The sequence below is a fragment of the Schistocerca americana genome, chromosome 2, assembly GCF_021461395.2.
Source record: "Schistocerca americana isolate TAMUIC-IGC-003095 chromosome 2, iqSchAmer2.1, whole genome shotgun sequence".
Classification (NCBI taxonomy): Eukaryota; Metazoa; Arthropoda; class Insecta; order Orthoptera; family Acrididae; genus Schistocerca; species Schistocerca americana.
Genome location: NC_060120.1, coordinates 43,120,100 through 43,147,097, shown reverse-complemented (window position 1 = coordinate 43,147,097; position 26,998 = coordinate 43,120,100). Strand labels below are relative to the sequence as shown.

The 26,998-nt window shown below is 43.0% G+C and overlaps 1 protein-coding gene and 1 pseudogene across 1 annotated transcript in view; both read left to right on the top strand.

Moving 5' to 3' along the window:
* Positions 1 to 410: 410 nt before the first annotated feature.
* LOC124593770 (reversion-inducing cysteine-rich protein with Kazal motifs-like) overlaps positions 411 to 26,998 on the top strand; it is a 386,189-nt gene continuing 359,601 nt past the window's right edge. Inside the window, exon 1 of the mRNA XM_047132119.1 lies at positions 411 to 527. Within this exon, the coding sequence (XP_046988075.1) occupies positions 449 to 527 (79 nt within the window). The 5' untranslated portion in view covers positions 411 to 448. The remainder of the gene's footprint in view (positions 528 to 26,998) is intronic.
* On the top strand, positions 16,902 to 17,019 carry LOC124597677 (annotated as a pseudogene).

The window sequence follows — 26,998 nt, the reverse complement described above, 5'->3', positions numbered from 1 at the left end:
TCTTACCTCGATTTCTGGAAAAGTATACGTTTTCGGGTCCCACATCTGATGGTGAAAAATGCTCTATTTACAATTATCTATCGATCCCGCCAATTTTGAGTCGATTCCTCGTCATTACTTTTGTGGGTTATTTTCTCAAAAACGCGGGGTTGTTGACCCAAAATATGTTAGATTCCTTCGATTTAGGTTGTACACAAGCGACATGTCAAATTTGAGCTGAATCGGTTGGCCTTATCTGAGGCCTTCCCCTTGTGAGCTACGAGACACGAGCGACGGTCGGCCCTAGATCCTGCGCGCCCCCTCTGCGGCGGCCCTGGATCCTCGGCCGCGCGGGGCGGCGCTGGCTGGCAAAGTTCCCGCGACGGAGCCGGGCGGGCGGCAGTCAGTGTGACCGCGGCGCGGCGCGCAGCATGACACAGTGGCCGGCTCGCCTGCGCTCTCGCCTGACATGCGGCCGCACGTGGTGCTGACGCTGCTGCTGCTCATGGCCGCCCGGCGGTGGGACGTGGTGGGCGCGGCCGCGCAAGGTGAGCTCGCACCGCCGAACCCCGTCACGCCTCCACAAGCGCTTCTGTCAGCCGGGCGACGAGGGTCACTTGTTAACGTCGACGACATTTCGGCGACCTGACAACTCCCTCACGTCTCACCTAGGTTCAATTGCGACGTGCCCAGACAAGTTTTACTATTTCGTGTTCTAACTAATGACATTAGCTGAATGTGACATTACTGATATGACGCTGTACCAACTGACACCTGTCAATTTAGGGAAAGCTTCCGATTCGTTCTAAGATGCCATTCGTAGTTTTGTTTAGCGAATGTGTTTATTGTATATATACTGTGCTGACAGACGATCCAATAACCGTGTGACAGCCACATACAGCAGTGTCACTTGTTAACGTGGATGTAACTTCGGCGACCTGACAACTTTCTCTCGCCGCTACTACATTCAGTTGTGACGTGCCCAAAAATGTTTTACTATTTTGTGTTCCAATTAAAGACATTAACTGACTTTGACGTTCTTGATGTGAGACGTTTCCGTCCCCTTACCAACTGACACCTATCAGGAGGGGCCGAGCGGTTCTAGGCGCTTCAGTGTGGAACCGCGCGACCGCTACGGTCACAGGTTCGAATCCTGCCTCGGGCATGGATGTGTGTGTTGTCCTTAGGTTAGTTACGTTTAAGTAGTTCTAAGTTGTAGGGGACTGATGACCTCAGATGTTAAGTTCCATAGTGCTCAGAGCCATTTTTTGAACATACATACCTCAGCCTTCCTCGTTTATGACTCGTTCACAGACGCCATACGCCGTTTGGCTCAGCGAATGCGTTTATCAGAAATATACTATGCTGACAGACTCCCCAGTAGATGTGTATGTGCTACATACGGAAAGGACTGTGAGTCTATGGTGTTTCTTTCTAATCTTCAACTTTTGTAGTCCTGTCTTCCTCAGTTGCGTGTAATATTACGGTATATTGATTATTTTTATTTATGTTGCAACGGAAACCAAAACATTGCATTGGAACAAGTGTTCAGTTCATAGTGCTGTGGAATGTGGGAAAAAAACCGCAAATTGGCATTCATAAGAAGAAGAACAACACCAAAAAAGCAACAGGAGCGCAATATGTAAGAAATTGTCCATGCAACCTGTCACTGATGATGCCTTGCAGAAAATAAAGGCGAAACGCGTATGGCACTAAAATTGTGTTTCATTCAGCTGCTGTTAGACGGTCCATAAGTAAAAATTATCAATATACCGTAATTTCTTTCTAATGTTTGCTTTTGACATAATTTCTGCTACACCTGATCTCCCTTCTTTTTGTCAGCGGAGGAAAAATTGACATAGTTTGATTGTTTTAACTCATCTTTGCAGATCGCGTCAGTTTATTTGATGTCACTTCACTGATCTTACACCATTGCATGAATTTTGGGATTTAACTTCTCATCGACCACAAGATCACAAGACATCAGAAGGACAAGGAGGCGGAATCAAATCATTCGTGCATATATCGAAGGAACCACACCCGAGTTACCATAAGAGGTTTAAGAGAATAACGAAAAACCTACATCAGATCACCTCCACTGGAATATGAAATTCGTTCTTCATAAACGCGAGTTCTTCCTGTTGCTACTGCATCTCTTCTCTCGATTCCTCCCACTGTTTTTTGTCGCTGACATCAAAGTGCCTCCGATACAGCCAAAATTGCACTGAACACTTAGTTAACACATCGTATATAAACCTGCAATCCTGTCACACTCCGAAGTCTGCGATATCACAGTTGGCTTATCTGATAGACTACAGGTGTTGATTTTCGGATAAACATTTTCATGTGTTCCAGAATAAGATTTTCACTCTGCAGTGAAACTTCCTGGCAGATTAAAACTGTGTGCCGGACCGAGACTCGAACTCGGGACCTTTTGCCTTTCGCGGGCAGAAGTAGAGCTGTGAGGACGGGGCGTGAGTCGTGCTTGGGTAGCTCAGTTGGCAGAGCACTTGCCCGCGAAAGGCAAAAGGTTCCGAGTTCGAGTCTCGGTCCAGCACACAGTTTTAATCTACCAGCAAGTTTCATTTTCATGTGTTTTTGCTAGTAAAGAAAGAAAAGTGTTTTTTATTTATAGTGTGATTTTTGAAAATGTGTAAAGCAGCTGTTAACTTTAACGTTCTGTCGTTGTTCATTATTTATTAACATTTAAACATTTTAACCTAAGGCTGTATGGATTCTGTTCAAATTCGACAGGAGAGCTAAATTGAATAAGAACGAGGGAAAATCGAGAATGGCTCTTCCACAGTGCAGCGTAATGTTGGATTTAAACTATTTTATTGAAATCTATTCTGTTATATTCTCACATGACACTTTTCTACAATTGCAGAACATATCTGACAGAGTTTACCCTTCATTAGTTGTTGCCATCTTCAGCTACTATCATCTGATTTCGTTCTGACACTGCACTTACGCAGATATGACAGCATGGAATGTATTCGCAGTTGCGAATATGGTCAACCATCAGCTGTATAAAAGAATGAAGACAGTGAAAATTTGTAACGGGCCGGGACTCGAACCAGAATTACCTGTTTATCGCGAGTGGTCGCCTTACCATTTGGCTATCGGAGCGCAACACACCGCCACACCCCAACTTCCGTAGGTGGTCAACCATGTGTCTACATCCTGTACTCGTAGCTCCGTTACATATATTCCCGTGGAGGGGAGACTTTTTACCTGAAAGTGACTTAGAGGTAAAAGTTTGTACAGTTTTATAAAGTATTATCTTTTACTTCAGCATCTGTTATACATGACTTTTACAAACATCCCGCGGCTGGTCCCGGCAGAGGTTCGAGTCCTCCCTCGGGCATGGGTGTGTGTGTTTGTCCTTAGGATAATTTAGGTTAAGTAATGTGTAAGCTTAGGGACTGATGACCTTAGCAGTTAAGTCCCATAAGATTTCACCCACACACAAACATCCCACTGCTAATTGTGGCGGCAAGAAATTGATTCTGTAAACTGATATGAATAAGAAAAACGCTTCTTACGATATGTCAATCGAAACCTGAAATTGTCGAATTACATAAATTCGATTTCGTTAATAGGAGCTCTCTGTATTAATACTCCATACCCTTAGGAAAGTGTAATTATTGAATACGAGGATTATTTATAAACTGACATTGGTCACTGTCCCTAAATTTGCCTACAATATGTGGGTATTAGAAACAGGAAAACGGAAAGAAGCGTCGGCTCAATAAGTCCTTGGTGGCAGTCTAGTCAGCGATGCATAAAACGAAAGAACTGGCAAAGATATGAGCGTGGGAGATAAGCCACTGCTCATCAGAGACAAAAGAAAGAGAGAACGTTTTCTTGACTTACACGAACATCTTGTCGTGTCAATTGTTTGCATTATCAGAATGCGAAGCTATAACTTCGCAGCTGCCATTGTCTCCGCTCCTAATCCTCGGCCTTGCCACAGATGCGCTGTTAGAGGAATAGTTCCACACAGAGGCGGAACCGCACCGATGTGACCAGGATTCAGACGTTGGTGAATATCCAGTCTGAACGTCCTCTGGTTAGAGTGGATGTTGGATGATGCGGTTAGCCTCGTAGGCGTGGAAAATGTTGGATAAACAAGACACACAATACATATGAAACGCGGGAAGTGAAAATAATAGAACGAATTATTTCCAGATTAAGTCAGTAACTGTCCTAAGCATGTCATAATAGACGGAGAATGTTATTCTTCTGCTATTGAAGTCGTAGCCTTCGATGGTTTGCTATCATACTATAAGGGACAGTCAAATAAAAACGGAACAGATGGAGCGAAAGTAATTGCACTAATGTTTCGAAAATAATCACCATAACAGCTAATACAGTCATCCCACTGTGAGACAAGACGGTCAGTGCCTTCATGGAAAAATGTTTGTGTTTAACTATGAACCATTATTGCACCCAGGCATCTCTTCGTCAAAGCATATCGATGCCCGCGAATGTCTTTCATCAGGACTCCATGACCCGCCAACGTTGTTTCTTCTACGCTGCAGAAGTTTCGCAAAGAAATCCTTACGCATACTCCATACAGTTGCGATCTCTCCCACTGCGATTTCCATATTTTTGGTGTCCTGAAGAAAACCATCAGTGGCCGTCGATTGACTTCGGACGAAGAGGTGCACGCTGCACGCTGGAGTACAATCATGGTTCAGTAGTCAACAGCAAACATTTTTCATGAAGGCACTAATCGTCGTGTTTCACAGTGGGATAAATGTATTAACAGTCATGGTGATTACTTTTGAAATAAGAAACAGTATACTTAAAAAGGTCCCGAGTTCAAGTCTCGGTCCGGCACACAGTTGTAATCTGCTAGGAAGTTTCATATCAGCGCACACTCCGCTGCAAAGTGAAAATCTCATTCTGGAAACATCCCCCAGGCTGTGGCTAAGCCATGTCTCCGCAATATCCTTTCTTCCAGAAGTGCTAGTGCTGCAAGGTTCGCAGAAGAGCTTCTGTGAAGTTTGGAAGGTAGGAGACGAGGTACTGGCAGAATTGAAGCTGTGGGGAATGGTCGTGAGTCGTGCTTGGGTAGCTCAGATCGTAGAGCACTTGCCCGCGATAGGTCTCGAGTTCGAGTCTCGGTCCGGCACACAGTTTTAAACTGCCAGGAAGTTTCATGTAAGTGCACACTCCGCTGCAGAGTGAAAATCTCATTCTCAATAGTATACTCAGATTTTTCCATCTGTCTCTTTTTCATTTGACTGTCCCACATATTCTACATACACGTGGCTAAGTTTACATTGTAGCTCTACTATGACAAAAGTCAAATTTGTTTCTAAAATCTGCGCTCCATAGCCGACGAAGACTATCATGGCACTAGTCCAAATACCGTGTAAAGAGGAAAGTACACCACGGCTGCATAACTCAGAAACTAGTAACGCTTCACTTCTAGGCAGAAAGCGTGAGGGATCGAAGCCATTGTCAGCACGGGAAACAGACATGATTCTGATGGGATTTCTTTTCAGGAGTCGTGTGACGAGGTTAAAGTGAGACTCAGTTAAAATTACAGTTGCCATTGTTGCGAGGTGATCTTCTGGTATGCGCTAGTCGTAGAGTTGATCTCTTTCTACTTGTGCATCTGTATTTTCGCAAACCACAGTACGAGGCCTCCCAGAGGATATATTCACCTCAGGTTAAAAATGGTTCAAATGGCTCTGAGCACTATGGGACTTAACATCTATAGTCATCAGTCCCTTAGAACTTAGAACTACTTAAACCCAACAACCTAAGAACATCACACAACACCCAGTCATCACGAGGCAGTTCTCAGGTTAGAGCTTGCTTGCTTTGCAGTCAAAGAGTGAATGTAGGAAGAACTGATATTAATATTATGTCTATGATTTCTTACGAAGCATTAAATTTATGGTTTCCAAAAATGTGTAGATACCTCACTGAAAATTAGATTTTCATGAATAAAGAATTAAGCACGTCTCCTCTACGTTTATTTTTCGAGAATTATGAAATTCTGCCTTCAGACAAATTTTTCAAGTTCGACGTGATATTAGTCTCATGCATGAAGCTGTTTATCACAGATCAAATGGTTCAAATGGCTCTAAGCACTATGGCACTTAACATCTGAGGTCATCAGTCCCGGCTGATCCCGGCGGTCGTTCGAGTCCTCCCTCGGGCATGTGTGTGTGTTTATCCTTAGGATAATTTCGGTTAAGTAGTGTGTAAGCTTAGGGACTGATGATCTTAGCCGTTAAGTCCCATAAGATTTCACACACATTTTTGTCATCATTCCCCTAGAACTTAGAACTACTTAAATCTAACTAATCTAAGGGCATCAGACACATCCATGCCTGAGACAAGATTCGAACCTTCGACCGTAGCAGTAGCGCGGTTCCAGACTGAAGCGCCTAGAACCGCTAGGCCACAGCGGCCGGCTTATCACAGATCGCACAGGTGCTATAATAGCAATATTTTTCGTAGATGACCTACAATTTTCTTTATCTGGCCAACGAAACGTGACCTGTCAATCTCTTCAACAAAACTAAATCTTTACGATCGTTCTACTTCGTAATTTGTACCACTGTTTCTCTGTTGCAGAATTTTTAGTTGTGTTATTATCATAAAGATTGAGAATTTGTCTTGCGCTTTAAGATATTGCATATTAACGGTAGAAGGCAAATCACTAAACCCTTAATTTGCTTTAGTAGCCACGTGGCTTTTCACTTTCTCCTCTCACTTTGATCCCATTGCATCGTACGCAACGGACGGGTAGGCCTGTGTTTCATTACATTTTTTTAAAAGTATTCCATTAGATGATATATGTTAAGACCCAAGATACGTGAATGACACAAAATATATACGACTGTCTCTCAGGTTTTCAGTTACTTCTGGTTTTTACTCAAAAACACGAGGTCAACGTCTCTTGGCTTACTCCTAAGATTGAAGTAAAATTCACTTCCATTGTTTGTTTCAAGAGAAAATATAATTTCAAGAGGTGACACTGTGGACCATTCTGAAGAAGTAACTTATAATTATATGCTGTGTTAACAACACCTAGCGAAATACATTCAGATGTGTTAACAAAAGAGGGGTAATTGACCAACTGGTATTTTATTGTCAACTTTTCTTGCATATCGTACTTAAAACATTGTAACCTACTTCGGTGCATGTTAGCTCGTGCGGACAAACTCTGTCCTGCCAAGCGCATATCTCATGTACATTCTGTACACAACCATTTTAAACGATAGCGGTTACTCCAGCTCTTTCTTGCAAATTTGGCCTTGAGATTCAAATCTTTAACCAACTATGAGTACAATAATCTGGCTGAGAAACCTCTGAATACCTTGGTGGTTTCATGTGATGCTTATACTTGTGAGGAAAATACGTGCACGTTCAAATCCTTGTTGGGTAAAGTATATCGGCAAAGTATAACAGTAACATGCTTTGCCATAGTTGCAAGCAACTAGCTGAGTAAAAATAGTTACGTACAATAACTACACCACTGAGATTGTTTTAAAAGATCTCATGCCAAGCGATGACGCAGAACGATAACCGCCACTGTCAATTGTTGTTTTACGATTTGAACAAAACCGTGTAACCATTCAAGTCAAAATGGCAACACATAGTTGGTGTCAGATGGCAGTACCTTGAAACTAATGCTCTTAGGTCAAAATGTCGCTACTATTACCTGTTTCCCATGAAAATAATTGAGCCAGAGGTACCAACGAGTAACGAGCTATTTTTGCAGAAACATTTCTTTGCAGCTTAGTAGTTTTCAAATAGAGTTGATTCATTTTTTGCAGAAATTGTTTTGGACGCCATTTGTCTATCGGCGTCAAATTATTGTGCGATTGTGAGAACAGCTGAATGTTAACGGGATCTATAACAATTATCAAAGCAGATTTTGGTTGAAACGTTTATTATTTTTCATAAGTTATGAAATACAGTATTCGTTAGGATGAGAATTTGTACCTTCAAACGAAAAGGCAACATGTCAACATTCATTATTAACATTTGAAATGTTACACATAGTCAGCGAGCTATCTTTGCAAGTCTGTTTTTCTTGTCAAAAAAAGGACTACTAGAAACGAAGCAATCTGTGGAGGACTCTGCAATAGTTTGCTAGCTGCTCGTGGGAGATTATACATGTTGAAAAGAAAGATTGACGTACCGTACCAAAGATTAGGGAACACAAATGGACGATTTAGATATGTTGGAAGGGTTCCTGGAAAATATAAAGTATCTGAAAAGTAAATTGCGTGCAAGAAGCTAGTGCGATCTATTCTAGAATGTTGTTCCAGTGTTCGGAGTGCTTATCGAGTAGCCAGACGTCGAATCATTACAGTGACACTCTGGGATTGTAACAGATGGGTTTAGCCCATACGAAAGTGTAACGGAAGTTTTCAGAATACTTAAATGGTAATCCTTGAAATAAAGACGTAGCTCTCTAGGAAACCTTTTAGGTAAATTCCAAATCCTATTTTGAGCCGGCCGCTTTGGCCGAGCGGTTCTAGGCGCTTCAGTCCTGAACCACGCGGCTGCTACGGTCTCAGGTTCGAATCCTGCCTCGGGCATGGATGTGTGTGATGTCCGTAGGTTAGTTAGGTTTAAGTAGTTCTTTGGGGACTGACGACCCATAGTGCTTAGAGCCATCCTGTTTCGGCATAAGACAGTACGACTGTTATGTTGACAACATAGTTTATCCCGCGTAAGGATCAGGGCAGGCACAGATGAATAAAGGTAGCCGCTGAGAAAGCGAACGGAATAGGACAGCGTAGGATTAATGGTAGTACGACGTACCATCCATCGTGGCCATCCGCAGTGGCTTGCGAAGTGTGTATGTAGATGTTGTGGACTGGACAGACAGCCAAGCTCACGCAGGATGGCGTGAGGTCTGGAACAGGACACGGAAATGAGACTAGTAAAAAAGGTACGTAGCTTCTGGAATACTTAACTTCAATCCATAATTGGTGAACATCGCTCTTGACGGTACATGCATCACAAGATAAATAGCAAATGATAATGGCGCCTTGCTAGGTCGTAGCAAATGACGTAGCTGAAGTCTCTCGAAAAATGAGAGCGTAATTTGTCAGTGAACCATCGCTAGCAAAGTCGACTGTACAACTGGGGCGAGTGCTAGGAAATCTCTCTAGACCTGCCGTGTGGCGGCGCTCGGTCTGCAATCACTGATAGTGGCGACACGCGGGTCCGACGGATACTACCGGACCGCGGCCGATTTAAAGGCTACCACCTAGCAAGTGTGGTGTCTGGCGGTGACACCACAGTAGATGTAGAAGAAATCCGTAACATTTTTTATAGTATCCCATTAAATTAATCTGACTGCATATTCGCCACTTTAGCACTTCTACCCATAGTTCACTTTTTCCCTCCCTGATTTTGTGAAATGAGATTATCGAATGATGAGTTTGACACTACTTCATGAGAGAATTAAAATCTCATCACGAGATAGAGCAGCCGTGCGACATCGTTCACCTACGCTGCATACCATGGGTATGGTTTTCAGCAAGGAAAATATCCACACGGCGAAAGAGTCCAAAACATCACAGTGTATGAGCACGGCTACCACTTTTTTCTGTCCTACTCACTACACAATGCGATAATCTCGGATTCGCAAGGCCATCCGGTAATTTGGACAGTAGTCTTTGCACTTACGACGTGTTAAGGACGATTGCCGTGCCATATGCCGTACAGTCGAGGTCTCCGTGACGCTGTCTTTCAACAAGATAACGTAAGAACGCATTATATGTTCCCAACATTCTGTCAGTTGTAACAGCGACCTACACAATCAAAAAAATTGATTACCTAGAGTCGCATTTTTTTGTTTCCTCTTTGAAACAAGTTAAAATAAAAACTGCACCCCATATACCCCCCCCCCCCCCCAAATCATCATCATCGCCTTCTTCCGTTACGGTATCTATAGGTCCAAGGGTAGTCCCTTCATGGACTGAATTTTCTTGTTCTCCTCGAGAAGCTTTTCATCTTCTCACTTTTCTCGCTGTTTTTCCGAGATCTTCAGCATCTGCTCTTCTGTATGCTTCGCTGCTGACTCTCTGTCCTTTTCCAGTTTCCTTCTCTGTCGTTGATCTCTTAAAGGTTGCTCGGCGTGTACTCGCTTCTCCAGTTTCCTTTCTCTTCCGCCTTGAGCCTCAGTTCAGACCAGTCCTTCGTGAGCAGGATAAATCACTTAGTTTCTGTCTTTCCTCTTGCCCTCCAGCTGTTTCCCATACTCTTTTGACATTTTACCCACACTGGTCACATATCTTGCAAATCGAAGAGGTTGAAAAATCAGCCAACGAGTTAGAAATAAAGGTTTAGTTGCCGTTGACCTAGGTTTCGATATTCATAAAAATATCTTCTTCAGAAGAAGTGGGCGTTGTTAAATCACATGATGGTACATTAAATTAGGTAAAGCCGAGGGGCTCTTGTCATATACCAAATTGACAGAACAAGAATTATACCAGGCCATGGCTTTAGACAGCAGCCAGATTGCATATGGCATAGCTTGGGATAATTCTTATTTTGTCAATTTTGCATATGACAAAGGCCGTTCGGCTTTATCCAGTCTAATGTACGATTATGTGATGTAACAAGGCACACTACTTCTAAGGAAGATATTTTTACAAATATCGAAACGTAGGTCAAGGGCTAATAAACCTTTATTGGCAACTGGTTGGCTGAATTTTCAACCTCTTCAGTTATACACAGTTACTGTTTCGCAGCCATGTTTCAGAATTTGTCTTGCAAATCTTACCCTATTCTGTCTGATTTTTCTTTATGTTGTACTCAAACTCCCGCACGGTTCTTCCCTAGGTCTTCACATCTATCTGTCTTAACCTCTTTTAGGATCCAGTCTTTTGCTCCAAATTTTTCTATCACTAGTTGTTCTGCACCTGGTGCTGCCGTCTGTCTCTTTACTGCATTCCCAACCGTTTGACTGTAGTGTCCGCTCTCTCTATACGTGTAGAAAATTCAGAAGGAATGTCACACATCTCGTCCCACGCTAAGAGCATTACGCAACGGAGTATCGCATTGTCACAAGTGAGAGTACATGTTCCGCGTCTCCCACAAACACAGTTCTGCAGCGGTGAGGACAACAGGCCCATCACGATATTACAATGCAAGCGCATTATGGTTGACCGAACAGACGCGCTTACACAGTCCGTTCACAACAAGAGTCAACTTGACACTGTTGGAGCACACAGCAGACAGATGGATGCGACCTGGTGCTGTGTGCGGTATGAGATGGGACGAATACTGACAGAAGACTATTTTAATGTAAGACGAGGACCTTCAGTCCACTGTTTTATTACTCTATTTTATGTTACGAACGCCACAAGTGTATTGTAAACGTTTTAGTGTTTTAACGTCATGAGCTGTGTGACAGTCTGTTGATGAGAGCATTGTTGAGCGTTGTTGAGATGTGCGTGGGACAGAAACGATTGATATGGTACCAAGGATTTACGTCGTGACAACAATTTGACCAGGGCCGCAGAGACATGGGAAGAGACAGGAAGTCCAGATCTTGCACCATACAATTTCCACCTTTTCGGCAAGTAAGAGAACATCTGACGCGAATAAGATTTTGCAACGCTGAGAACGTTCACACAGCGTTTATCGAATGGCTCCGTGAAGAAGTAGAGGATTTCTTTCGTCGAGAAACTGAACGACGGGCAGAACGCTCCGACTGTAGTTGGTGACTGGTTTCAAAAATAGTGTGGTAAAGGATTCAATAAAAGTTTCTTGGCCTGCCATAATAATGTGTAACTCACGCTTTTACCGCTGGGACTATTTGCGGAACTTCATACAGTTCATGTGCTATGTACCACCCTCCCTCGCCAACTGCCTCGTCGTCATCCACGAGTTGAAATTGGATGATATGCCGTCGTGGAGGTTATAAGGTAATTCGAGTTCTGCTCTGTCTGGTGCTGTGATCTTGGTTTACATAATGTAATGCAACATTCGAATTCATCTTTTCCACAGTACCAGGAGCACTCGCTAGCAATTCGTCGATCACTTTCACTCTTGTATGGTGATGCTGTGCTACTAAATGTATTCGCATACATTTCGCAGGCTGTATCCTCATATTCCATTAAATCCACCTACAAAAATATATCGTGGTACCGTATACAGTTCTCGGGATAGGTCATAGACGCTGATATACGAGAAGAACTGCTGCTATGTGAACGACATTTAAACATATTGTCTCTTTTCGACTAATCCTATTCGCAACACATTTTGGAGTCAGTATCCACATACGCTGCTGAATGTACCTACATAATTGTATCATTGTACCATACATAGCTCAAAAGATATGATGACATACAGTCAGACACGTGAGAAAGCGCCGCAGCAGGCTTTTGTTCTTTACAACACACCCCTACAGTTGAGTCAACTTAAGGGAATCCCTGACACTTGGCAGCGCTTTTGACAGCTTTTAATTGCGAAGCGCCGGCCGGAGTGGCGGAGCGGTTCCAGGCGCTTCAGTCTGGAACCGCGCAACTGCTACGGTCGCAGGTTCGAATCCTGCCCTGGGCATGGATGTGTGTGATGTCCTTAGGTTAGTTAGGTTTAACTACTTCTAAGTTCTAGGGGACTGATGACCTCAGCAGTTAAATCCCATAGTGCTCAGAGCCATTTGAATTGCGAAGCGATAACGGTTGTAGGCGAAAACGATAGCCGTCTATAGAGCTACTAGTATGCGTTGCTACAGAGATGTTTACAAAATCGCGTTGTAGACACGCGAAGCAGTTGTTCCTTCATTGCATATATTGTCTAGGACCATCTGCCAATGTAGATACTGTACTTATAACTTTGTACAATATGTGTATGTCTTTGTATGACAGTTTCACAATTTCAAGGGTGTTTTTATGAATACGTGGAAATGAAATTTTTACGATATTTCACTGCAAATAAAGTCAATTTTTTCTTTTTGTTTCTAATAGAAAATTGGCAAAATGAATACCCGGAAAAAGCCTGGTTTGCCAGCTATTTACTTATGTGAAGGGTAATCAAATGAGAACCCGAGGACAAACGGCAAAGCCAACAGCGGAAACATCCCAAATATCCCTCGCCAAGTAATTCCAAAACCGTTCACCAAGTTCTGGTAAGGTCATGATGACCTTCTTCAACTGCAGGGGCCGCTTTGCTTGCTGTGTGGAACCACAATCAATAAGTAGAACTACGAACACAAAATGTGACACTCCAGGAAGCGAAATCGCCCAGGAATGGTGTCAGACGGAATTTTCTTGTAGCTGGATACGCCCACCCCCACACTGACAATCAGCGAATTGGTTGGGAAGCACTGCAACATCCTGTGTACAACCAGAATCTTTTACCGTGTGGTTTTCACGTCTTTGGCGTAAGGAGGGCTATGCGTGAAGCGTTCAGTGAATTCGAAAGTAAAATTCTATGTACCGACTTGACACAAAATCCTAGGAAGTTCTGGTCTTACGTTAAATCAGTAAGTGGATCGAAAAAGCATATCCAGACACTCTGCGATGATGATGGCATTGAAACAGAGGATGACACGCGTAAAGCTGAAATACTAAACACCTTTTTCCAAAGCTGTTTCACAGAGGAAGACCGCACTGCAGTTCCTTCTCTAAATCCTCGCACGAACGAAAAAATGGCTGACATCGAAATAAGTGTCCCAGGAATAGAAAAGCGACTGAAATCACTGAACAGAGTCAACTGGACCTGACGGCATACCAATTCGATTCTACACAGAGTACGCGAAAGAACTTAGCCCCCTTCTAACAGCCGTATACCGCGAGTCCCTAGAGGAACGGAAGGTTCCAATTGATTGGAGAAGAGCACAGGTAGTTCCAGTTTTCAAGAAGAGTCGTCGAGCAGATGCGTAAGACTATAGGCCTATATCTCTGACATCGATGTGTTGTAGAATTTTAGAACACATTTTTCGCTCGCATATCATGTCATTTCTGGAAACCCAGAATCTACTCTGTAGGAATCAACATGGATTCCGGAAACAGCGATCGTGTGAGACCCAAGTCGCTTTATTTGTTCATCAGACCCAGAAAATATTAGGTACAGGCTCCCAGGTAGATGCCATTTTCCTTGACTTCCTGATAAAGTCGCCTGATAAACAAAGTAAGAGCCTACGGAATATCAGACCAGCTGTGTGGCTGGATTGAAGAGTTTTTAGCAAACAGAACACAACATGTTGTTCTCAATGGAGAGACGTCTACAGACGTTAAGGTAACCTCTGGCGAGTCACAGGGGAGTGTTGTGGGACCATTGCTTTTCACAATATATAGAAATGACCTAGAAGATAGTGTCGAAAGTTTCATGCGGCTTTTCGCGGATGATGCTGTAGTATAAAGAGAAGTTTCAGCACTAGAAAATTGCAGCGAAATACAGGAAGATCTGCAGCGGGTAGGCGCTTGGTGTAGGGAGTGGCAACTGACCCTTAACATAGACAAATGTAACGTATTACGAATACATAGAAAGAAGGACCTTTATTGTATGATTATATGATAGCGGAACAAACATTGGTAGCAGTTACTTCTGTAAAATATCTGGGAGGAGGCGTGCGGAACGATTTGAAGTGGAATGATCACATAAAATTAATTGTTGGTAAGGCGGGTGCCAGGTTGAGATTCATTGGGAGAGTCCTTAGAAAATGTAGTCCATCAACAAAGGAGGTGGCTTACAAAACACTCGTTGGACCTATACTTGAGTATTGCTCATCAGTGTGGGATCCGTACCAGGTCGGGTTGACGGAGGAGGTATAGAAGATCCAAAGAAGAGCGGTGCGTTTCGTCACAGGATTATTTGGTAAGCGGGATAGCGTTACAGAGATGTTTAGCAAATTCAAGTGGCAGACTCTGCAAAAGAGGCGCTCTGCATCGCGGTGTAGCTTGCTGTCCAGGTTTCGAGAGGGTGCGTTTCTGGATGAGGTATCGAATATATTGCTCCCCCCTAGTTATACCTGCTGAGGAGTTCACGAATGTAAAATTAGAGAGATTCTAGCGCGCACGGACGCTTTCCGGCAGTCGTTCTTCCCCTCGAACCATACTCGACTGGAACAGGAAAGGGAGGCAATGACCGTGGCACGTAAAGTACCCTCCGCCACACACCGTTGGGTGGCTTGCGGAGTATAAATGTAGATGTAGATGTAGATGAAGGAAGACATGCGCGCCCGTCCGTTTCAGTCGGTCGAGGAAGGGTGCGTGAGGTTGTGGATCAGTCAACGGCTTACCACATTCTACGAGACACGAACTGATCGTTCCAGCGGGATAAATGTTGTTACTTTTGAGCGTGATCATTCCATGATGCCGTTGTGGCTGGTTTCGGTTTTCATTTAACTTCCCCCTTATGAATTGGTACAGTGGTTGTTTAGCCTCTATTTGTTCGTTAATTCCATTATCGGCGTCACAGCTGAAGACAATGTGGGCGGATGTTACCCGTGTGACCACCTTGACAGACGTCAGTGGCTTGCCCATTAGTCCCCGATATGGGTCACGCCCTGACTGACGTTTACACGGCCAGTGTGGAGCAACTCTCAGGCTGGTCGGGAGAAACACGACCTGCTCGCCGATGGAGCGCCGGAGGGCGACGCCTGTCGCCTGTCGCCGCGGCCCGCCGCGCCGCCCAGACACTTGTTACGGCGCGCCGCCCACTTCCGTCGCCCGCCGCCCACGCGCGCACCCCGCGGCTCGGAGCCCGCAGCTGGCCGGCCATCCCTCCGGCTCCTCTCGCCTCGCCAGCCCGCGCCGTGCCGGCTCCCGCCTTATCTCTCTGCCCGGGCGGATGCTGCCCACGCCTCGCATCGCGCCCCATAAATCTCTCTAATGTGATATAAAATTACCCGCCGCCATTTATCCTCCGCCGCGCCACCCAGACATTGACTTACGATTCGGAATCTATCCCGAGCTCCTCTATAATGACAGCACTGTGTGGCGACCTGAGAAACGTCTTCTTTCGTGAATGCTGAGTTGTACAACGCGCGAGGGCAAAAAGTGGGCCGTTCGGATCGACATCCGCCAGGGGGCTCGAAACAGAGCTTAGTTAATGAAGCGAAATGGTGCTGTGCTCGCCGTCCGCAAGGATGTCTGCTTCACAAAGTGCGCCGTTCTAGACTTGATGATCCAAGGGCACATACTTTTCTGGACAACATGGTTGTGCAGAGAAGCAGCGATTAGTATGATTAATCAATAAATCAAGAACAGTCTTAATCGCATTTATTATTGTTATAATACCGCCAACCGGTTTCAACCCGACGTAGGAGTCATCTTCTGAGCGTTTACACCATTGGTCGGCTGCTGGTGGTGTCTCTCCTGTCTACATAACGGCTGGAAACTATCAAATTCCTGCCGTTATGTAGACAGGAGTGACACCACCAGCAGTCGACCAATGGTGTAAACGCTCAGAAGATGACCCCTACGTCGGGTTGAAATCGGTTGGCGGTATTATGACAATAATAAATGCGATTAAGACTATTCTTGAATTATTGACATACTTTTCTGTTTCCGTCCACTGATTGGTTTGATGAAGATCGCCGCGATTTCCTGTCCTGTTCCTACCTCTTTATATTTGTACACACAGGGCGTCCCCGGAAGAATGATCAGTATTAAGAAATATGACAGGAAGCACAAAGTCTAGTAACCATGGCCTCTAGAATACGTACCTGAAAAACTGTCAGCACTAGTTCTACCGTAAGCTCATTGCTTTCCATACGCTGAAAGCTGAGAGTGTGGACCAAAATAAGTAAAAATGTCCTGTAATCCTGGGCTCTAAAGTGCATAGGTTTACCCTCTCAGACCTGATTTTTTTTCTGGAGGAAGGAAATTTTTTATTTATATGGTAATGCTCTTATATGACTTTTTAATGATTTTAGACGCAACATTTATACAAAAAATATATACCCGCTACCAAACATTGGCAACGGCCTTGCCGCAGTGGATAGACCGGTTCCCGTCAGCTCACCGAAGTTAAGCGCTGTCGGGCGTGGCCGGCACTTGGATGGGTGACCATCCGGGCCGCCATGTGCTGTTGCCATTTTTCGGGGTGCACTCAGCCTCGTGATGCCAACTGAGGAGCTACTCGACCGAATAGTAGCGGCTCCGGCAAAGAAAACCATCGTAACGACTGGGAGAGCGGTGTGCTGACCATACGCCCCTCCTATCCGCATCCTCATCTGAGGATGACACGGCGGTAGGATGGTCCCGATGGGCCAATAATGGCCTGGTGACGGAGTGCTTTAACAAAACATAATTAGTACACTTGGCTTCATTTTCGGGACTGAAATAACTACTTACGAAATATTCTCTGTTCTAATAAACAATAAAATGACAATTCACTAATTACCATGAAAAATAACAGTATATAGTAATATAGAGGAATACAGCGAACCAGCCACATCTGTGTATTCTAGTGGCCTCGAGCTGCTGCGCACTGCTACATTTACTTGCTGATTTTTTTATATTGTTGGTGTCCGCCCCCGGTAGCTGAGTGGGCGGCGCGACAGAATGTCAATCCTCAGGGCCCGGGATCGATTCCCGGCTGGGTCGGAGATTTTCTCCGCTTAGGGACTGGGTGTCGTGTTGTCCTAATCATCATCATTTCATCCCCATCGACGTGCAAGTCGCCGAAAGTGGCGTCCAATTGAAAGACATGCACCAGGCGAACGTTCTACCCGACGGGAGGCCCTAGTCACGCGACATTTTTATGTTGTTGATCAACAGTTGGCAGCACTTGCGCATGATGGAAAACTTGAACCTTCACACTGCATACCTCAAGTTTGCATTGCGAGAAAAATACTTGTGTCACAGCTGAGACACAGCAGAACGTACACAATTGTAGCCAGAGAGTCTAAAGGGTTAAGAGTTATGAGCACTTGTTCGTCTTGGCAGTACTGAAACACACCTCTTCTAATGAACAAGTACTCACAGCTCATAAGGTATGCGTTTTATGGTCCATGTCTAAGAAATAATTTTTATTGTTTTCGGCCATACTAACTCCTCGGAAAATATGGCAAGTAAAGGGCTTGCGGTAGAGGAGACTTGTTTCACAGCGCTGAAGATGAAGTGTCCGTGCATTTTAGAGCGCTTGTTTACTAGAATTTTTTTGCTTCGAATGATCGTTCCTCACATCCCTGATTATTGACAATTCCTTCTGGGGCATCCTATATATTATGAGGAAATGCTGAGGGGAATAGCTTAGGAAATAAGAAACAGGAAGTAGTACATGAGTTTCACTATTTGGGCAGCCAAGGAGGATAAAACATCAAATGCAGACTGTCTATAGCAAAGGAAGCCGTTCAGAGGATTTTGTTAATACCTCTATCAGTTTTAGTGTTAGATAATCTTCCCTGAAGTTATTTGTCTGCAGTGTTCAGACAAGAAGAAAACAAAAGCTTTCGAAATGTGGTGCTATGGAAGACATGTAGATCGCGGAACTATTAAGGAGGTACTGAGTCTAGAGACCAAGGCGTGAGTACACTAAGCAGGTGAATGGATGTGAGTAGCGATAGCTATTCGGAAGTAAAGAGGTTTGCACAGTATGGATGTTGAAAGCAGCATCAAAGCAGTATTCGGACTGAAAGCCACAACAACAACAACAATTTCAGAAATTTTTAGATGACTGTCGGGGAGTACAATACGATGAGAACTAAGTGTCTTGGAAAAGGTAAGAAATTAAAAAAAAGTTAAAAGGATACTTTTCAGTTGTGTCCCTCAGCACTAGTCCAAGCTTCCTGGTTGCACAAAACGTTCCAGGCAGGAGAAGACGCCCATTGACAGGATGAAATAACTGCCACCAACAACAAATCCAGGTCCACTAAAAAAGAAAATCAGGAAGATACACCCTTCCCTATTTATATTCTCGCACAGCCGCAATCTGCAGACCTGTCATCGCAGTCTTAAAGCTAAGTCAAATACTAACAATAGTGATGCACACTTCTATTTTATACCAGATAAATTATGGAGTCGCAAAATTTATGGAGGTTTGTCACTGTTATAGGTCTTAAATCAATTGCGTGACACGTGTACCTCTCAAATTTTTGGAAGAATATCTTTCAAATGTTATAGCTTTGTGAACTGCTATTTCTTGGACATTGCGGTAAGGCGTTGTACTGAACACCGATATAAACAAATTATTATTTTTTATGAAACATTTAATACATTGCACTTTGTTTTTATTAAAATCGTCGGCATCTGTTGTATGGAAAGCTATATTTTTGTGTGTGTTTGGTGTGCGGGAAAAAGGGAGAGGATGAGCCTGTAACGACCGGTGAACCACTGACCCGCGCTTGCCTCAGAGTAGACTTACACACAACGCACTCAACTGTTTCCTTACAGGTTTTGATCTCTTCGGCTCCTCATAGTAACATGGAAGTTGTTCTTTGATATCTTAGTATTTCCTACCATTTTGCCTCTTCTACGATTAGTGTTCTCCACGTATATATTGCGCAAAATCTCCTCATTTATTATCTGACCCAGTTTGTTTGATTCTTCATCCTTCTTCTGTAACATTACAACTCAAACGCTTCGCTTTTGTAGTTTTTCGGTTTTCCTGCAGTCCATGATAAATTTCCATAAAATGTGGTGTCCAGACGTAAATTCTCAGAAGTTTACTCCTCACAGTAAGGCCTATGTTTCATAGCAATATATCATTGTCTGTGTAAATCTGCTTCTTTTGTCCTAGACGCAAAGCATTATTATGATGCTTCAGTTATTCGGATGATGGCTTTTGGTAATCGATAGCGATAAATAGTATAACACCTTTATTTGATTGCATCAAAGAAAATATTAAGTGTACGAAAGAAAGTTAATCACTGTCTGCCCATAAAATATCAATTTTCCACAATTTCATTTCAAACTTCAGTTTTCTTCTATCAACACGAGTTGGCTTTTGTTAATCATCTTCCTAACTTAAGTCTGAAAGCCGCAGTAAAACCTTTCCAAACTGCAATACGTGTATCTCTCTGTACACAGCCAATTTATTGCACGGTGTGTTTTAAGAATATTTGTTGCTGGTTTCAGACAGTCAGGGAAATCTTGCTGGCTTGTCAAATTTAGCAGTGCAACACTCAGTGCGTTTGGTGTCCTCAACACTTCTCGGAACTTTTGATTAGGCTCAGGGAGAAGGCCTTTGTGTAGCTAAAGCACATTTAATTTCCGCGAATGTCTAGAACGTGTTAACAATGTATGCATCAAATAAACATTTAACTAAGACCACATAGTACCAACCTATAACAGATTCCGTTATGTTGTTAATAGACGTTACATCCATAATAAGAGATTCCGTTCTCATTATCGGCTGGAATTATTTTGTACTTTTAAGAAATTTTAGATACTGTTTTTTTATACTAAAGCAACTACAGATAACACACGGTCGTCGTTCACTGAAATGTAGTGTGTGCTTTACTGCGTCTACTTCCTAGTTCCTCTAGCACGTGGACGATGACAACATACAGAGAACATACTGTGAACTCACAACTGTCAACAGTAAACTGTAAAATGTCAGAACAGAAACAGGGCGATGGTATTCGTAGCGTCAGCTCTCAGCTGTTATGACGTGGGACACCTACTTATCTGAGAGCACAGGTCACTGTATGTGTTGACAGCCATTGCTATCTAGCGATGGTTTTTGAGTTAACTGGACCCCTTATCACATACGCAAACGTACTATCAAAGTCCATGCTTTATTCTTCCACTTGGAACCTATACACGAGGTCACTGTCCTCAGCGGAGGTAGTGGCGGATGTGTCCCCATAAAATGGCGTAGGTCACTGTAATACATCCGTGTTCCTTGTTCAGCATCTGGACCCAAATGTTTGTTTTTTCTTCATGTGTTGCGCTGTACGCGGCGTTCTCATAACAGACCTCTTTAAATTCAGCTACGTGGATATCACTGCTGAAACTCCTATCTTGAACAGTATGTTGCTTGTTTCGCAACGGTACATGGCTACTATTCATGTAGCCTTGGTTTGGTCATTAATATTCAGTGTTAACTGAATATTAATTTGTAGGAGTGAGACGATAAAACCCTTAAAACGAATGCGCTTCTATTCTCTATCACGGATACTAACGATGGTTATATGTTACATATTGTTCTCAGTTTATTATTCGAAATGTAGTGAAATGTTCAACTTCAGTAACATTACCTGATTTTTTGAAAAGTAAAAAGTCACATTCCATTAAAATGGACGTTACTGTGTAGAAAGTTTCGCTGTAGGTAAATGCCAGTCTTAAAGCTACTTATCTATATCGCATCTTTCATATTGATGAGTATGTCATTCAAATCAGTGAATTTTATCAAATTAACGAAGACGAAAGATTCCCTATCTGCTGTCTAGGAACAGCACGAACACAACAGAAATAAGTACAATTGGGTGTAACTGTTACTCAATATAACTAGGTAGTTAAGTACCGGGACAGGCGACGTCAATAAGGACAGTACAAACAGTTGTTGTCTCCTGGGGAAAGACGTCGAAAGCCCTAATTTCCTTGAAGAGAGTATTTTTAACTGGCTTTTTAGAAAACATTGGCACGTGCATGCAATGGAGGTACGAGAAATTAAAACTATAAAATTTTTCAGTGTTAATACGACTACACTGATTTTCCATAAAATTGCCAATTTTCTACTTTGAAAGAGCTGTATATACACTGCCTGACAAAAAAAGAAACCCGAAAGGGGAGGAGGAAACGAGATAAAAGTTAACAGGTTGAGAGCGTATGTGATATTATTTCAGTGATTAGAAAATCGAGGCAAATTTACAAAGAAGTTGAGCCCAATTATTAGATGACGTTGCACCCGCCTGGTCTACTGATTTGGTTGTATCCATTCCTGAGGCAAGCTGGGTCACAACTGTTGTAACTCTGCTGGTCCATCATGGACAGGGGATATCGGGTGGTAAAGTAATTGTCAATGTCAGTGAAATTCAAATAACTTGAAATGTTATTTTATTTTATTTTGAAGGCTACCAGTTTCAGCATTTCTCTATGCCATTTTCAGGCCCCATATGCGTCTCTCCAAATAAACGAAAATGTCATATAGAGCCATAAATCTCTGGACGTCGTGAATTTGAACGGTACACCAGTGCTTTTATTCGGAGAACGTTCTTGGACTGCACGTGCGCTCAGTTGCTATCAAGTCTTCCAATAAAGGACTAGTGTAACGATCGAATTCACGGCATCCAGAGATTTATGGCACTATATGACATTTTCGTTTATTTGAGGAGATGCATAGTGAAATGCTAAAACTGGTAACCTTCAAAATAAAATAAAATACCATCTTAAGTTACGCAGCTGTTGCTAAATTCCATTACTGCTATAACTGGTCCTTGGTATCTTGGATACTGCCACTGGGACGAAGCTGGTACCACACATGTTCTGTCAGGGACAAAGCTGGGGTCCTGTTGCCCACGGGCGTAGCTCAATATCAAGCAGACAGGTCATAGAGACTCGTGCCATGCGTGGACGAGCATTGTCATGTTGAAAGATGGCACCATGGTACAGTCCCGTGAGAGGTGAGTCATAAGAATTCTGGATGTGCGTGACATACCGTTGTACTGTCAAGAGTTCCCTCGATCAGCACCAGCCGCGATCTCAAGTCATACACGACGTTTCTCCACACCATAAACGCCGGGAGTGTCTCGCACCTCGTTAAAACATTGGAAAAATGGGACTTCTCTCCAAGTCGCCGCCATACTCGCTAACGGTGGTTATCCGTGGTAGTGGTCATCGCTGGACATACTGTGAGGCAATGAATCAGTCCTGTGACTACCGCGATCGAAACGCTGCTGTTTAATGGCAGCCTTAGCACGGGACGGCGACTCCCTAGTGTGGATGCTAATCAATTTTGCCGGATAGGAGTATATAGAGGGTTTATACAAGGGCGATGTACTTGGGGACAATATTATGGAAATGGAAGAGGATGTAGATGAAGATGAAATGGGAGATAAGATACTGCGTGAAGAGTTTGACAGAGCACTGAAAGACCTGAGTCGAAACAAGGCCCCGGGAGTAGACAACATTCCATTAGAACTACTGATGGCCTTGGGAGAGCCAGTCATGACAAAACTCTACCATCTGGTGAGCAAGATGTATGAGACAGGCGAAATACCCACAGACTTCAAGAAGAATATAATAATTCCAATCCCAAAGAAAGCAGGTGTTGACAGATGTGGAAATTACCGAACTATCAGTTTAATAAGTCACAGCTGCAAAATACTAACGCGAATTCTTTACAGACGAATGGAAAAACTAGTAGAAGCGAACCTCGGGGAAGATCAGTTTGGATTCCGTAGCAATGTTGGAACACGTGAGGCAATACTAACCTTACGACTTATCTTAGAAGAAAGATTAAGAAAAGGCAAACCTACGTTTCTAGCATTTGTAGACTTAGAGAAAGCTTTTGACAACGTTAACTGGAATACTCTCTTTCAAATTCTAAAGGTGGCAGGGGTAAAATACAGGGAGCGAAAGGCGATTTACAATTTGTACAGAAACCAGATGGCAGTTATAAGAGTCGAGGGGCATGAAAGGGAAGCAATGGTTGGGAAAGGAGTGAGACAGGGTTGTAGCCTCTCCCGATGTTATTCAATCTGTATATTGAGCAAGCAGTAAAGGAAACAAAAGAAAAATTCGGAGTAGGTATTAAAATTCATGGAGAAGAAGTAAAAACTTTGAGGTTTGCCGATGACATTGTAATTCTGTCAGAGACAGCAAAGGACTTGGAAGAGCAGTTGAACGGAATGGACAGTGTCTTGAAAGGAGGATATAAGATGAACATCAACAAAAGCAAAACGAGGATAATGGAATGTAGTCAAATTAAATCGGGTGATGCTGAGGGGATTAGATTAGGTAATGAGACACTTAAAGTAGTAAAGGAGTTTTGCTATTTAGGGAGTACAATAACAGATGATGGTCGATGTAGAGAGGGTATAAAATGTAGACTGGCAAGGAAATCGTTTCTGAAGAAGAGAAATTTGCTAACATCGAGTATAGATTTAATTGTCAGGAAGTCGTTTCTGAAAGTATTTGTATGGAGTGTAGCCATGTATGGAAGTGAAACATGGACGATAACCAGTTTGGACAAGAAGAGAATAGAAGCTTTCGAAATGTGGTGCTACAGAAGACTGCTGAAGATAAGGTGGGTAGATCATGTAACTAATGAGGAGGTATTGAATAGGATTGGGGAGAAGAGAAGTTTGTGGCACAACTTGACTAGAAGAAGGGATCGGTTGGTAGGACATGTTTTGAGGCATCAAGGGATCACAAATTTAGCATTGGAGGGCAGCGTGGAGGGTAAAAATCGTAGAGGGAGACCAAGAGATCAATACACTAAGCAGATTCAGAAGGATGTAGGTTGCAGTAGGTACTGGGAGATGAAGAAGCTTGCACAGGATAGAGTAGCATGGAGAGCTGCATCAAACCAGTCTCAGGAGTGAAGATCACAACAACAACAACAACACACAGTGTCACAGGCAGTCCATTACTTGTTCTCGGATGGCAGCCGCCGATGCGAACGGGTTACGATGTGCTTGTTGCATAATATGGCGATCCTCCCCAGCGGTGGTGAGTCGTGGTCGACAGGGACCTTGGCGACAAGTATGCCTGTCGTCACGTTGCTATGCGGTCCAAACATCGGGACACTGTCACATCCGAATGTCTCGCAGACCTGGATGCTGCGCGATTCGACAAGCCGACTAAACTGAGACCCTCGACGAGATACCTTCCAAAGACTGTAAAGTGTTGTTAGCGCTGTCTCGTACGTGTGCGCTGCATCTCCGTGTACTTCACACTGAATACTCAGCATCTGACACTATTACGCCCCTTATACGAATACAGACATATTACTAGAACTGATAACAATACTAAACACGAATTAAGCTAATTCACTCTAATGATCGTTTTCCTCTCATATAGCATTGAAACTCTAATCATTTACAAACCCACCGATGTCGTGTACTTAAGATATGAAATTGCACTGACGTCCGACAATCTCCTCTGGGTGCGTCACTCGTTTATCAGACCGCGCAGTTTGGATAAAAATGGAAGACAAGCACGCAAAAAAGTTTTGTAACCGAACAAAATTCCTGAGTTTTAATTTGATATAACTTTCTAACTTAAGTTTGGTAACGGCAGTTGCTCATCCCCATCAGAATTCGTTATACTGTGAGGTTCTTATACAGCTCTAATGCGACTTCCTGCCTTTCGTACAACTTCTATGGTTAATTACGTTGATGAAATTTTATCCCAGTAGCCCATAGAGTCTGTTAACATGTTCGCCTCATGTATCTACTTGTGCTTTGTCAGATTACACCAGAGATTTATTTGTAGTTTATCTTCGGCAACACGGTATTTCGTGCATTGAAATAAAAACCGTCAGACACATTTCGTATAAAGCTTCTCTGCCTAATATTACTCACGTATACTGCTATCCATTTCGTTTCGCCTTGTTCTACATCTAGCAACGACTATGACACTTATCAGACCGCACAAACGACTGACCTAGTTAGTTTTTAATCGGTCTCTCTAGTCTCACCCAGAACATGTTTTGTAAGCACTGATATGGCTCTCTCGTTACATGATTCACACCAAGAATCATCTTGGCTACATCACGTTCTCTCTCTCTCTCATTCGTCCATCTTTCTCTGTTGGGTCTCATCTTGATCGTAATAGCTGTTTAATAATATAGTTACTTGCCGCCCCCCCCCCCCCCCCGCCCCCAGTACTTACATATCTGAACAATAATAATGAATCTAGGTGATTACTGACGATGACCAGTCTCCATTACACGACTTCCCTAAAAACTACAAAACGACTTAAATACTGAAGAAAAGTTTATGATTACAGTCGTTTTTAAGAACAGCCGAGGACTTTGATCGCTATACCTTTCAACCCAAAATTTCTAACCCTCATATTTCGTCTTATAATGATTTTTCACTGAGTGTATCATTTTTTACCTCCACAAGCGGCTGGCACTATTAATTCGTCAACTGAAGACTTGAAATCTGTAAAAGAGTCCCCGATCATTTTTCGTACTTTGTGAATCCCCGTCTTGATCACATACGTTATACAAGCCACATCGGTTTGAGCTTACTGCCGGATGACTGATGATTCTCAATTTTATTGTTCTTATACCGACTGCCAAGAAATAGTTTTTTTTACTGCTGACTAGAGTAATTTTCGTGATTGACACCATGCAACTTACACCTCTGAACGTAAAGGTATTCCGTGAGAAAACAGTTGATGACTGTGAAATCCATTTTTCTGAAGCATCTTTCTTCCTTCCGTATCGGTAGTATTGAAACGTGTTTAAAGCATGTGGAGAAAATATTGAAATATCGTGGTTCTGAACAAGGAATGGATACGTATTTTAATTTATTTCACCACTTGGACGTATTATAATTTCCAGTGGTGAAGTCTTATTACTGAGAAAAGAACTGCGATTAAAAGATCATTACTTGACTACGATTGCAGGTGATCACAAGAAGTTTTGGTGGTACAGCATAAAAACTGTCCATAGGCCAGCTGTATCCTGAAAATGTACGTCTATACTTTAAAAAAAGGAAATATACTACGAGCACCTAGGGAACTTCCCAACAACCCTCTAATATAGTGTTTTTCGGACGTGAAAACCATCATCCCGAATTTAACCTCCCTCTTTGCACGCTGTTATTACCGAATAAAACACTGCAGCCATCATCAGACCTCATCCAGATAGAAAATTAGAAAAAAGCAGTACTATGACAATAAGGGTAAACACACATAAAACCTAGGACTACATTTAGAGACAACATGGTTAGCAGCTATATATACCAGCCGTACGAACCATTAAGAGTTTCAGATACAAATATCATCGTGAAATAATCTGTACAGATAGGCACACAAAATGTGGTGGCAATGACTTGGGGGCATCCTATACTAATGCAAACCTACCTAAGTCCATAGAGGGCATTAGTGCGGCGATACATCAGTAACGAGTATCATAAATTTGGTAGCTTATAATAAAATATACGTGATAATTA